Source organism: Anastrepha ludens, chromosome 4 (assembly GCF_028408465.1).
Source record: "Anastrepha ludens isolate Willacy chromosome 4, idAnaLude1.1, whole genome shotgun sequence".
NCBI lineage: Eukaryota > Metazoa > Arthropoda > Insecta > Diptera > Tephritidae > Anastrepha > Anastrepha ludens.
Window position 1 is genome coordinate 75,679,114 of NC_071500.1, and position 13,213 is coordinate 75,692,326.

Here is a 13,213-nt window from a genome sequence, read left to right on the forward strand (position 1 = left end):
AAGTATCTTCTGGCTACTTCTATCTCGTCTTTTTCTGGCTCGTCATTTGGTGTCAAAACGAATTCATATTTTTATTTTAATATATCATTCACTCGGTATTGCCGCAATTGCTGGTCGGTTCGCAAAGATGCTTTGTTTGTTACTCTGCCCACAGCTTTAATATGACCGTCCCGATTAGACAACAAATTTTTCGCTCCAAAATGAGCCAATATCCCAGATTAACCACTTTGATGTTCCCGTATTCAGTTTTGGATTGCTGCATACGATACACTCATCATTCCATCTTTTAGTCAACTTGTATGGACCTTCCCAGTCCGCTTGCAGTTTTGGGGAAGCCACTTTTTCTCTTTGCGGATTATTACACTTCCCAACTACCTTTCTCAATTGCCCCTTCAGGGTGCGGTTGAATCTTTCAACCATTGCATCTGATTGTGGATGCAAAGTTGTTGTACGTGTTTTCTTAATTCTTATCAAGACACACATCTCTTTCAATACTGCGGATTCAAAGTTTTTTTTTTTGTCTGAAAACAACTCAATAGATATTCCGAACCTAGTCACCCCGTTCTGAACAAATACCTCAGCAATGGTTTTGGTCTCTGAGTTTAGCACGCTGCTAGTGCTTACTGGATTACTCCATAAAAACAAGCACATATTTGTTGCCGGAGTCACATGTTGGAAATGGCCTCACCACATCCATAGTACCTCGCTCAAATGGTGAACCCGCATTGTATTACTGTAATTTTCCACGACTTCTCTCATTTGGACATTTCGCTGCCATAAACTACACGCAATTTTGAATCCATTCAGCAACTGATTTTCTGCAATTTACCCATAAAAACCGCAGCTTATTTTTCTCCAGCGATTTAGTGATTTTCAAATAGCCTCAACCTCCATGATCTTTTCCAGGTCATGATCATTCAATTGACTTTTCCTTATCGTACTTGGCTCTCATTCATCATCGAGTTGCAAGTACATTGATCTGATGTTAACTATCCGCTCAAATCTCTCCACCTTGGGACAATCCTTCCACTCGATATTACTAGGTCGTCGAGGTAATGAATCATTTGAGGTAAGGGCTCTCTTATTATTCTTCTATCTCTTCAACGAGGTAGTCTCTTCAATTTAAACCCAATGGACTTTGTGCTCTGTCTTACTCATGAGAGCTGCTGTTTCCTATGCCAGTGCAAAGGACACTGTTCCAGCAAACGTATCTTTCAGTGTGGTGTTCGAATCCCGTATACCTCTTATAAATGCTTAGCACTTATTTTCCACAAAATCTGAAGTTTCCTTCGCATAAGGTGAATGCGCTAAATGCTTGATCTTTGCCGCATATTCCTGCAACAGCTGATTTGTCCTTTAAGTGCAATTCGTCAGTTCCATCTGGAACATTTTCTGTTATGACTTTCAAAAAAATCGATTTTTTTTATTGCATTTTTGTAATGTACATATATTCAAAAAGTATACGCACGAAATTTGAAGTAGATCTAAGCAATACTTTCGGAGTTATACCTAAATATGTAGAGATGCCCCGGCACGTTTTAAGGTAGGTATTGAAACTTTAAACGTGTTTTATTCAAAACGGCATTTTTCAAGTCGGTGTACACGATATCTCGAAAACGGCTTGTTTGATCGGTCAACCGTTTTAACTCAATCTTTAAAGATACATTTTCTAGTAATTAATCGTTCCTTTTGTAAATCTGATACTTATTTTCCATTTTATAATCAATTTACGGCCAAATTTTAACGTAAAAATCGAAATCATTTCTTTTAAAAGCTGCCATTTTGTGAAAATTCACTATTTTGATTAGCCGAACGATTAATTACTAGATAATCTAATATATTAACAAAATTTGTTTGGTTTTTTGATTTCAGATAATCCAATCCTGAGTTACGATGTACACTGTAAATCGTCGTTTTTTAAAGGAGGTTCCAGAAATCGCCTGCAGCGCACTCTATAATCAACATTTTCATAAATAAAAAATTTTGTTACGTTCTTGAAGGATGCTTTTATAACCGCCAAAAATTTTCAAATTAAAATATTCTGAAGTTTCTTCAGGATAAATCCTTGACAACCCGTCTTTTATTTGCTTCATAACTGCGTATAACCCCTTAATAGTTACCCCAATTGGCTTCTATAATCGCCTGTAGAACTTCGGCGGTGGCACCTATTGTTGCTGTTGTTTCGAGCTGGAGCTTAAATATAGGGAATGATATAATGCCGTCGAAGGATGGAGCTTTTAATTTAACTATTACCCAACCATTCCCTGAATTTTCACAAACATATAACTTAATTTCTTTTCCTTTTGTATGTGTTGTTCGTTTGCCTTGTCAGACTTGTTAAATTCGTAATAGTAACCATTTTGGGATAGTGTCACCTATAGTACTCAATTCGCCTTGGTTCGGTATTGTGGCCAGACATTTGGCTAGTGCTGATTATTCGTCACAATACGTTCAAACAGTCATCTAATAGGAAATGTTTAGTATAATGTATGTTGCTTTGAAAAAAAAGGTTAAAAGGGGCCGATAGAAGGGTGTATTCCCATCTTAAAACTGAAAACTGCACCAGCCGGAGTCTTATAGTTCTTAAGTAATTTAATGTTAAAGTTCTGTAATTTAGCGAAAAGTTGGTGTTGCCATACACCTCAAATAAAAACGAAGTTCGTATGCAAAGATGTTCAGTGGAGGGTTGATTGTAAAATTGCAGTATTTTTTGCTGTAATTTAAAATTGAGAAATATTTTTGTAAATTTGTAGAATTTTTGCATAGAATTTTTGTCGCCTTTTCGCGTGGGCGACCTTCGGCCACGCTTCAAAAAAATATCCCTCATCAGTTCAACTCCAGCTACGTAGTCCACAGCATTTTTGCGGGGAACTCCTTTTGGTGTTAAAACCATTGAACCCAAATTAAAACGTCATATGCGTGTTTGTAAAAAGGAAGCACAATAACCCCCTTTCCCATCATTAACACTAAACTGAAATACTTCATTTTTGTTCATATTTTTGTTTTCATTTGCAGGCATCCGGAAACACCATACTGTTCTTATTCGCGTTTAAAATTGTAAAGCTATTGTATGAACAAATGCATTTGCATTTAATTTTAATGAAAATAATTCGAATATAATTATATAAATAAGTAAAAGTGATGTAGAATTTTCGAGTTTATTTTACCCGTGTGTAAGTCAAGCAACACTGACGGCTGTCATTGTAGCTATTAAAGATTTCGCCGCCTTATTTCACCACCCAAAGTTGTGAAAAAATAGATTGGGTTTTAATTTGGGAAACTTGAATTGAGGAACTATTTAAAATAGTATATTGTTTAGGAATATTACGTGTATCTAACTCCGATGTACTCAATATTATTCGAAGACCAACGTGGTTGAAACTTTTAGCTTCCGCAAGTCATTTATTACTCGTGTTGTAAAAGGGAAGTGAGGTAAGGGTAGAAATATTAGACACCGAATCGGTTGAATAACCAAAAACGAATAATCATAAACGACGGAATATTTGAAAATATATTTTAAAAACCATAATTGAAATAGTATAGAACGAAGAATTGTGTAATAACGGTTAGCAGCAATGGCGCACAAGCTGATGCAATCAGCGAAGGCTTTGGAACGCTGCCTTCGACGCAGTTACGTTACTAATAACCTTAATGTGATTGGTTCAAGTCGTAATGTTGTTGGAACACCTGCGTTTATGGAAATGCCAGTAATACAGTTCCTGTTGGAACAAGTGCAATACTTTTGCAAAAAACCGCCAAAAGGGTTTGAGAAGTATTTTGAAGAAGGGAAAACAGCGGAAAAGAAAACGCCTGATGCCGATGCATCTAAAAGTAAAACTCCAAGTAGCAAAGATGGTAGCAGCAGTAGCTCTTCAACCAATAAAAGTGATTGGAGTTTTGGTATGTTTACTAATAGCTCAAAAGGATCACAAGGAAATCGCGGAGCGGGTGGTGGAGGTGGTCGGCCTATTGGAGAAGGTAGCGGGGGCGACCGTGAAAAGTGGATAGTTTTTGGTGCAGTCAGTGCTGTTGCACTTTTGGCATCATTTGCATTTTTCGAAATGGGGTACAAAGAGATCTCCTGGAAGGAATTCGTTAACAAGTTTGTGTGAGTCAGATAAAAATTATATTGTTTAATGAAAATTTGTTTTCAGCTACCTAAATAAAGGTTTAGTCGAAAAATTGGAAGTGGTCAACAAAAAATGGGTGCGTGTTCGGTTGTTGCCTGGCAATTCGCAAGACTCTAGTGGAGTGTTATGGTTTAATATTGGCAGTGTAGACTCATTTGAGCGTAATTTAGAAAGTGCTCAAACGGATCTCGGCATTGAAGCACTTAACTTCGTGCCAGTTATATATCGTACCGAAGTTGAGGCCTCAGCGTTGACGGGTCTGTTACCAACACTCCTGATAATTGGATTTTTAGTTTATATGATGCGTCGATCAGCTGATATGATGGGCGGTGGTCGTGGACGAAAGGGTGGTGGACTATTTGGTGGCGTAATGCAGTCTACTGCGAAACTCATAAATTCAAATGAGATCGGCGTACGATTCAAGTGAGCTATCAAATAGAATAAAAAAATTATTTCTGAATGAGGTTTTTAATATTGCAGAGATGTTGCAGGTTGTGAGGAAGCCAAAATAGAAATCATGGAATTTGTGAACTTCCTAAAGAATCCTCAACAATATATTGATCTTGGTGCTAAGATACCAAAAGGCGCTATGTTGACTGGTCCACCTGGTACAGGAAAAACGTTGTTGGCGAAGGCAACAGCCGGTGAAGCGAATGTACCTTTCATTAGCGTATCTGGATCAGAGTTCTTAGAGATGTTCGTTGGTGTTGGCCCATCGCGTGTTCGTGATATGTTTGCGATGGCCAGAAAACATGCGCCCTGTATTCTGTTTATCGACGAAATTGATGCCGTTGGCCGAAAACGAGGGGGTAAATCTTTTGGAGGACATTCCGAACAAGAAAATACATTAAATCAACTACTGGTCGAAATGGACGGCTTCAATACGACTACAAATGTAGTTGTGTTAGCAGCAACGAATCGTGTGGATATATTAGACAAGGCATTAATGCGCCCAGGCCGGTTCGATCGTCAAATTTTCGTACCAGCACCTGACATAAAAGGCCGAGCAAGTATTTTTAAGGTAAGAGTTGAAAGTAAATAAACATAATGCGAAACATATTTCTTTCATCGCTAAACACTAGTAGGATAAAATGGTCAATAATTCAATTGTGGACCGTCTGCTGTAGTATATTCATATTCTTATGTTAAAAGTTTAGCTTTCCTTAATTTTGCTGTTTTCTATTGAGAGTCAAGCGAAATTATAATGGGCGCTTTACGTACTTATATTTGCCGCAATATTGCCTAATACGGGAATTTAACTACAATGTTTCATTATTTTTGATTTCTCTCAAGTTGGTTTGTCGACGAATTTATTTTTCTTGAAGCTTTCAATCCTTCAGAGTTCAAAAATGATCGATTGGAATCGAATCAAAAGTTTGCGATGACTAATCTAAAGTTCGATTAAAGTTTCACGTTTCCATACTATAGAGAGGATACTACTATTCTTCTTCCTCCGGTCTAACTCTACCAGCAGAGCGTGTTTCCTGGGCCTCCCTTAGATTATACCCCGTTTAATGCCATATGCCCGAGGATTTCTTTCCTTTTATAATTAAGGCAAAGTGTTATCCGATTCAGCTTAATACACAACCGGATATGGAGGAAGTTCGTTTTCGTAGTCTCGTTTATTTATTATAGCTTTTGCCCCAAACCGCAGTTAATTTACAGCTCACGGACTTAAATTTCCCGAACCCGCACATGGCAATAAGGATTGAGTAAAGTATTGCTATTTACCTGCATACACAGAAACATCAATATATCATATTGCGTTTCTCTACTTTCTCTTATGTTGTGGTTTTCCACATATCTGCATATGACAATTATTATAAATAGGGCAATATATATAATTATGATCTAAAAGGGACCATAAACCATTCCTAACAATTTTAACAATTTTATTCACTAATATCTGAAACAAATCAATTGATCTTCTGAATTATTTACAATATAATTATCATGGATACAATTCTTATATTTAAGGTACATTTGGGTCCGTTAAAAACGAATTTGGACAAACAAGATCTGGCACGAAAAATGGCAGCGCTCACACCTGGCTTCACCGGCGCGGACATTGCAAACGTTTGCAATGAAGCTGCACTTATAGCCGCGCGTGACTCGCTTGATTCCATTGCGATGAAAAACTTTGAACAGGCCATAGAGCGCGTGATAGCTGGAATGGAGAAAAAGACTAATGTGTTGGCTCCAGAGGAGAAGAAAACGGTGGCACATCATGAAGCTGGTCATGCGGTAGCTGGTTGGTTCTTGGAATATGCTGACCCGTTACTTAAAGTTTCAATTATACCACGTGGTAAAGGTCTTGGATATGCACAATACTTGCCCAAAGATCAGTACTTACTCTCGAAGGAGCAACTGTTTGATCGAATGTGCATGACCCTGGGTGGGCGTGTTGCAGAGGAGCTTTTCTTTAACCGTATCACGACGGGCGCGCAGGACGATTTGAAAAAAATAACGGACAGTGCTTATGCACAAATTGTGCGATTTGGTATGAACGAGAAAGTAGGTCAGGTGAGCTTTGATGCGGGCCAGCAAGGTGATCCGATGTTTACTAAACCCTACTCGGAAGAAACCGCTCAATTGATCGATCAGGAAGTTCGCGTTCTCATACAAAAAGCTCATGAGCGCACCACGGAGTTGCTGACAAAACATAAAGAAGATGTGCGACGAGTAGCCGAGCGTTTATTAAAGAATGAAATTTTAAGTCGTGATGATATGATCGAACTACTAGGACCGCGGCCGTTCCAAGAAAAGTCCACATATGAAGAGTTCGTTGAAGGTACCGGTTCATTCGAAGAGGACACGTCTCTGCCTAAGGGATTACAAAATTGGAATAAGGAAAAAGATGAGAGTAAGGAAACGCACCCACCGAAGCCTGTCCCCACGCCATAAACATAGCGCATATCTGTTTTGGTTGGGCGGTCTTAAGTCATTACCGGCCTTAGTACTAGTTCATTTTGTTTTCTTGTTAAGTTTTCCAGTCTGTGTGCTGCATTGAAATATCAAGAGCGAAGTCAAATATGTAAAAAAATGAAGCAATAGGGTCTTCAATAAAAGGATTGAAAAAAATAAAAAATCTTAACGTTATTAAAAATTCTATTTACAAGTGTTTTACGGATTATACATTTTTTTAAACTATGCTAAATTTCGGACGTTCAAAATTTATATTTAAAATCTTTAAGTTGTTTTATTACGACTTAGCAGTGATAAAAAGATTGTAAATTTAAGTATGACCGCGGCGTAAGTAATAATATGCTAAATATTTTATACATATTAACCTTAGCCCGGTGTAGAAATCCGCTTCCTTCAGGGTTCTTGAAATATTGTGCTTTAATATCAGCGGTCTTCAAATTGCTTTCGTACGTGCTATGAAAGTTTTCATAATTTATTCTTATGTTTCTCTCTTCTCTTTGTTTTGTTTTTTAATTATTGATTTTAGGAAGTTAATTATAGCTGCTAAAACAATACTAACTTTTATAATTAAGTAAAATATTAGCTTATATATTAAATAGGAAAAATAACCTTTTAATATAAAAATTCAAGATATAACACAAAATAAATTATGTTTGTATCAAATGAAATGTGTCTTTCGTATTTTTAACATTTTTGAGTACTTATCGCACATCGGATATTTGCAAAAAGTTTACTGTTGTAGTGTAGGTGTTCAAATCACACTAAGGTGGTCAATCCTAATCTGACCTGCGCACCACCCGTGAGTGGACGTGCGACTTCGTTGCCCTCTGCGCGCTGCACCCGCAACCGCTCCCCGTGGTGTGGCTGCCCGTCAACATCTGGCCGCTACTACTACTGCGGAACGCACAGCAGGACCAATGCAGACAACCTCACGCATCCACCACTCCCCGAGATACGACAATACTCTCGTTGAGCTTCAAGTTCCTACAGCTGAAGTGCAACGATAGACGAGATAGTCGACTACCTGAACCGTGATGGGATTAAGATAGCTGCTGTCCAAGAGACAAAACTGCACGCTAGCTCCTCCCTGATCACCAGGGATGGCTGCAACGTGGAGAAAGGATCGCGAGAGAGACACGGTGGAGTCCCCCGCGTTCATAGTCCCCCACACAGTGCAATATCGTCTAATCGATGAAGGCATCTTAGAATATCAAGGTGTCCGGTAAGGCGATACCGAGCTCGAAATTTTTAATATATATATACCTCTTTCACCTGCTGCCCAGCACGACATCACCCTGATATAGGTACGCTCAACAGAGGTGAAAACCGATTGGTAGAAGGTGACTTCAGTGCGCAACATGATCTATGGCATTCAAGCCTACTACGATCGTAGGGGACATCAATTGGCAGAGCAGATAGACGATTCGACATTCAGCACAGTACACGACGCGCCCACCAGAGTAGTGGGCAAATGCAGCAGCTCGCCTGACATTATAATTGCTAACGCCGGCCAGATAAATAGCATAACCTGGCGACCTTTGCTATCGCTTGCATCGGGAGACCTGCCGACTAGGTTTCCGCGGATCACCGGTCATACATTAATTTTAATAAAGCTAATTGGGCCAGATTCGCGGAATTTACCGAGGACACCTTCGCCGTTCTCCCCATCCAAGGCGCATTCCGCAACGTGCTCTCAGCTGCTGCGACTCACTTCATACCTGCTGGAAGGATCTGGGACATACGTCCCGATTTCCCAGCTGAAGCAGCTGTTCTGGCAAACGAGCGTGACCACCTACGTCAATTTGGATTTCCGGCAACTGGTAATCCAACACAAGCGGACTAAATCGGAAGAACACTTGGAGTCCTGCAACTTCACCTCTGATGTGAGTAAGCTCTGGTCCACCGTAAGGTCCCTGTTGAACCCGACGAAGAACAACGACAATGTGGATACCACTTTTAACACTTGTACTTCGCCGGAATCGAAGAGATGCGCGAGCAATTTGAGTCGGCAATTCTTACTAAATCCTCCGGCCGACAGATCCAAGCGTAGTGCCAGCAGACGGCTGCACAAACTGACGAACAACAGCGCGGCACTTCGCCAGTGATGAGGTTCAGGGGGCCATCACCTAAAGCCATTGGCCCTGACATGCTGATGTAGAAAAAGCTGGGTCCATTGGGAGTAGAGTACCTCACAAGGGTTTTCAATATGTCTATGGCCACTCTTATAATTCCTGACAAGTGGAAATCAGGGAGAGTGGTCCCACTACTGAAACCTGTGAAACCCGCCAACCAAGGGGATTATCATCGGCCGATAACTCTCCTTTCCCCAGTAACGAACATTCTTGAAGTCCTTCTACTCCCACTCTTCATAAAACACCTGAACCCATTTTCACACCATCATGGCTTCGGAAGAGTGCACAGTACAACCACAACACTTACCGTCATAAACACAACCAAAACCGCCCCTGCGAAAGGACTGTCCTAGTAGCGTTGGACCCAAAAAAAGGCTTTCGGCACAGTCAGCCATGCCACGCTATTAGATGATATTTAACAGTCCCGCTAGGGGTGAAGAGGTGGAACGCGAACTACCTGAGTGGTCGTCTCTCGTCGGTGCTACTTCGAGGCCAAATCTCTAAACAGAGAAAAATAAAGCAAGGAGTTCCGCAAGGTGGTGTCCTTTCACTCTTGCTTTTCAACTTATATGTCTCGAAACTCCGCCAGCCACCAGAGGGAATATCTCTGGTCTCCTACGTCGACGACTGCACGATAATGGCGTCGGGAAATGACATTGGTGGCCTGTGCGCCAAGATAAAATACTACCTCACCTGCCTTTATCGCTTTCGACAGTTTGCTCTCCTTCTCAGCATATACAACCGCTATTGCCACGAAAGTCCAAAATCGCAACAAGATCCTGTTGTTGTTGTTGTAGCAGTAACTTTGCCCTGTCAGTGTAGTGTAAATCACCTGTCGTCTTCGTCTAACTCATCTAACGGTAGGCCCAGGAAACTTGCTGTTTCGACTGGTTGGATCCAACTTGTCATAAAAAGTTTCTTGGCTCGGCATTTAAACTTATTTGTATCCGTTTGGATGTCACTCTGAACAGCAATTGGCTCATTTCGTAGGTTTCTATCTATGTAAGTTGATCTCTGCACGTACATGACAACACTTCCGCTTGGAAGATGCTGGAAAAATTATCTATCGGCACATACCGCTTTGTTTTGGGGCCATATATTCCAGCGCCTATGCATTCGGGTGTCCTCGAGCCATCTATATACCAGTGCAGGGTAAACTCTTGAATTTTCCTCTCGAAAGCATATGTACCCCAGTTCGACCCTGAGTTTCTTCTCAAATTTATTTACCTTAGTGATATCATGGGTAGCTGGGGAAGTGGGAGCTGCAGACTCAACGATTCAATTTTTTTGGGTGAGATTACTTTACTCTTAACAAAACCTTAAATGGGCTGACAAAGCACTTTGTTGAATAACTGTATGAAGTGGTGTTAGGAACATTTTAACCCATTAGCTCTCCCAGGGTTACCCTTCTGATGTCTTACTGTTCACATACCGTCCAAATTAAAAAGGTTGACTTTAACCTCATCGCTGAATAGAACCGTATTCCATTTCTCAACACCTTAATCAATATATTTTTTTTGGGGAATGCAAGACTAAAAATTAGAAAAACAATGTTATTGTTGTTCTACTAGCAACTTAAAAATAACAAACCGTTTCTTCATATGCTTCTTTGTCAACACTGATTTACTACATGCTTTATAACTTTTTAATCCAAGTTTGATTGCATCTCTTCGCATTGTACTTGAATCAACATTCAAATTAAGAGTTTTAAGTATTTCTTTTGAAGAAATAGATGGGTTTTTTTAATCAATTTTTTAATTTGAATATCGTCACGATAAGATAGTTTGCGTGGAGGCCTGTCACTTCTTAATGTTGTAACATTACCAGTAGTGTTAAATTTATGAATGCATCTATAAACCATGGATTTATTAATTTTCAATGATTTTGAAATATCAGATTGACTTTTGCCAGCCTGGTACAACGAAATAACATAAGATTTAAAGCTATTATCGTATTTAACACGCTGCATGTTTTAATTTCACAGTTTTGGCAGAATTGTAACCTTTAGTCGACTAAATTGCATTGATATAATTGAAGTGCGAACAAGCAATGCAAAATGAATTGAAAATATGCGTTATCTACATGAGAAAAAGAATATGCTTCTATGTTTTCTTTACAGTTGCTTAAGTTATGCACAGCTTAAAATTGAGTTAATTTTGTTTTGTTGTTGTAATTAGTTGAGAAAGAAGTTGTTGTTATTTTGGTCGTTATATATATTTTTGTACTCATATAAGTAATAAATAAAAATTATAATACTTACCGTTTGACAATTTTTTTTCAGAGTAAATAGTCAGTTTATTGAAACTTGGTGCGAGTTGCTTAGCATATGCACAGCACTGTACATATATAATCTACATACAATGTGTCTTTTCGGCAATGTTCCATGGAAATGAAAACTTTTTTGGCTTTACCTCGCACTTTATATTGCACATTATTTTATTTATACATACTAAATATTCAATTCTCTCTGAACTTCCTCAACTCAAAAATATTAGTATAGCATTATCATCAGGACCCGTAGTACTACCAGAGACAAGTGATTGAAAGCCAAGAAGTATTGCGTAATGTTTTAAATATCTAAATTTTAGATAAAGAATAAAGGGTTTTCCAATAACAGGTTTATCTATAGCTATCGAGAGATGATTAACGATTTTTATGGCTGGAATTGGATGGTATTGATCTGGACAATGTTTATTTTCAACAAAACGGCGTTACGTGCCACACAAGTTTCCCGACCGTGTTATCTCTCGAAGAGGTGATCACAAGAGATCTTGTGATTTAACACTTTGGGACTTATTTCTTTGGGGCCACGTGAAAGAGAAGGTCTACGCTAACATCCCAGGGTCGATTTAAGACCTCAAAGATGGAATGATGGAATTCGTGAGGCTATCGAGGACATAGGTCAACCACTTTGCAATTCGGTTACGGAAAATTTCATGAAAAGAATATTGTCCTGTAAGCGTCGTTGTGGTGGTCATTTACCTGATGTTATTTTCCACTATTCACCGCATACTTTCCTCTTTATAATGAAATAAACATCCGATCATTTATATTAAAAAATAGCATTTATCTTCGAATATCAAAATAACACCTCTTATTGGAAAACCCTTTGTATATATCGTATATCAGTACGATAAATGAAAAACAATTTTCACCATTTATTATTTTGCGTTTGTTTGGAAAGATGAAGTGTAAAAGCGTTGCATTGAATTAATAGAAAGTTTCGGGATTAAAAGAATTAAATTATTACCTTTTAAAATGGGATAGATTTAAGGTTAAGTTAAAATTACAAAAAAAAAGTTTGTAGATAGGAGCATATCTTCCAACGTTTGAATAACTTAAAACCCTTTTATTCCGATCTTAATCAAATATATAATATCATTCGATGTTTCTTGTATCTTCCCATTCTGTAACTAAGTTGAACGACGGAAAAAATTGAAGTTTAGCTCTGCATTTTTTTGCAACTATGTAAGTGACCAATTTGGGTAAGAAGCATTTACGCACTTGATAAACGGTATACTGATAGTCATTGAGGTGTGAACATGAAAAAGTTTTGCATAGACTAATGATACTTAAGAAATAAAACTTTTAACAGTTTTTTATCTCACCTTACAATAGATTTGAAAGCAAAATAACGAACGCTATATCTGTGGAATACCGTTATTTTAGAGAAAAGCTCAGATAGCTTTGAGCGTATGCCAGTGCACCTACAAGCAAGTCGTGTTGTGTGGCGAACGCTTCCGGTTTCTACACAATCGCAGCCATCCATTCACACACGTAGCCTACTTATCAGCAGCTGATGTTCTCTTAAAAGCTCTACACTCTTTAATGGAGATTACGCTAACTCATCTTAACGCGTCTTTGTAAAGAGAAAAGAGCATATAAAAATAGCTTAAGCTTTCTTTTCTTTCACTGGCCAGCGACTGCTTACAGCTGTATTGATGGCTGCACTTTTGCCTTATCAGTGATAGTTGCGTAAACAATAACAATGATGGCAACAACACAAATAGTGGCAAATAAATTTCT

At 38.7% G+C, this 13,213-nt stretch overlaps 1 protein-coding gene across 2 annotated transcripts; it reads left to right on the plus strand.

Moving 5' to 3' along the window:
- The first annotated feature begins 3,191 nt into the window (after nt 1–3,191).
- On the plus strand, nt 3,192–7,241 carry LOC128859872 (AFG3-like protein 2). Of its 2 annotated transcripts, none has more exons than XM_054096996.1 (5): nt 3,192–3,432; nt 3,539–4,102; nt 4,155–4,553; nt 4,611–5,151; nt 6,108–7,241. In XM_054096996.1, the coding sequence occupies exons 2-5, from the start codon at nt 3,576–3,578 to the stop codon at nt 7,032–7,034; spliced, it is 2,394 nt and encodes a 797-aa protein (XP_053952971.1). In that variant the 5' UTR covers nt 3,192–3,432; nt 3,539–3,575; the 3' UTR covers nt 7,035–7,241. The 2 variants fall into 2 exon arrangements, with proteins under 2 accessions (XP_053952971.1, XP_053952972.1); XM_054096997.1 differs by having other exon boundaries at nt 3,544–4,102.
- Nucleotides 7,242–13,213: the final 5,972 nt, after the last annotated feature.

Bases quoted from the DNA above. Each gene is read 5' to 3' on its own strand.
- LOC128859872 (XM_054096996.1), top strand. From the start codon at position 3,576: ATGGCGCACAAGCTGATGCAATCAGCGAAGGCTTTGGAACGCTGCCTT. The intron at 4,103-4,154 runs GTTTGTGTGAGT...ATTTGTTTTCAG, and splicing joins TGGAAGGAATTCGTTAACAA to CTACCTAAATAAAGGTTTAG. The intron at 5,152-6,107 runs GTAAGAGTTGAA...CTTATATTTAAG, and splicing joins GCCGAGCAAGTATTTTTAAG to GTACATTTGGGTCCGTTAAA.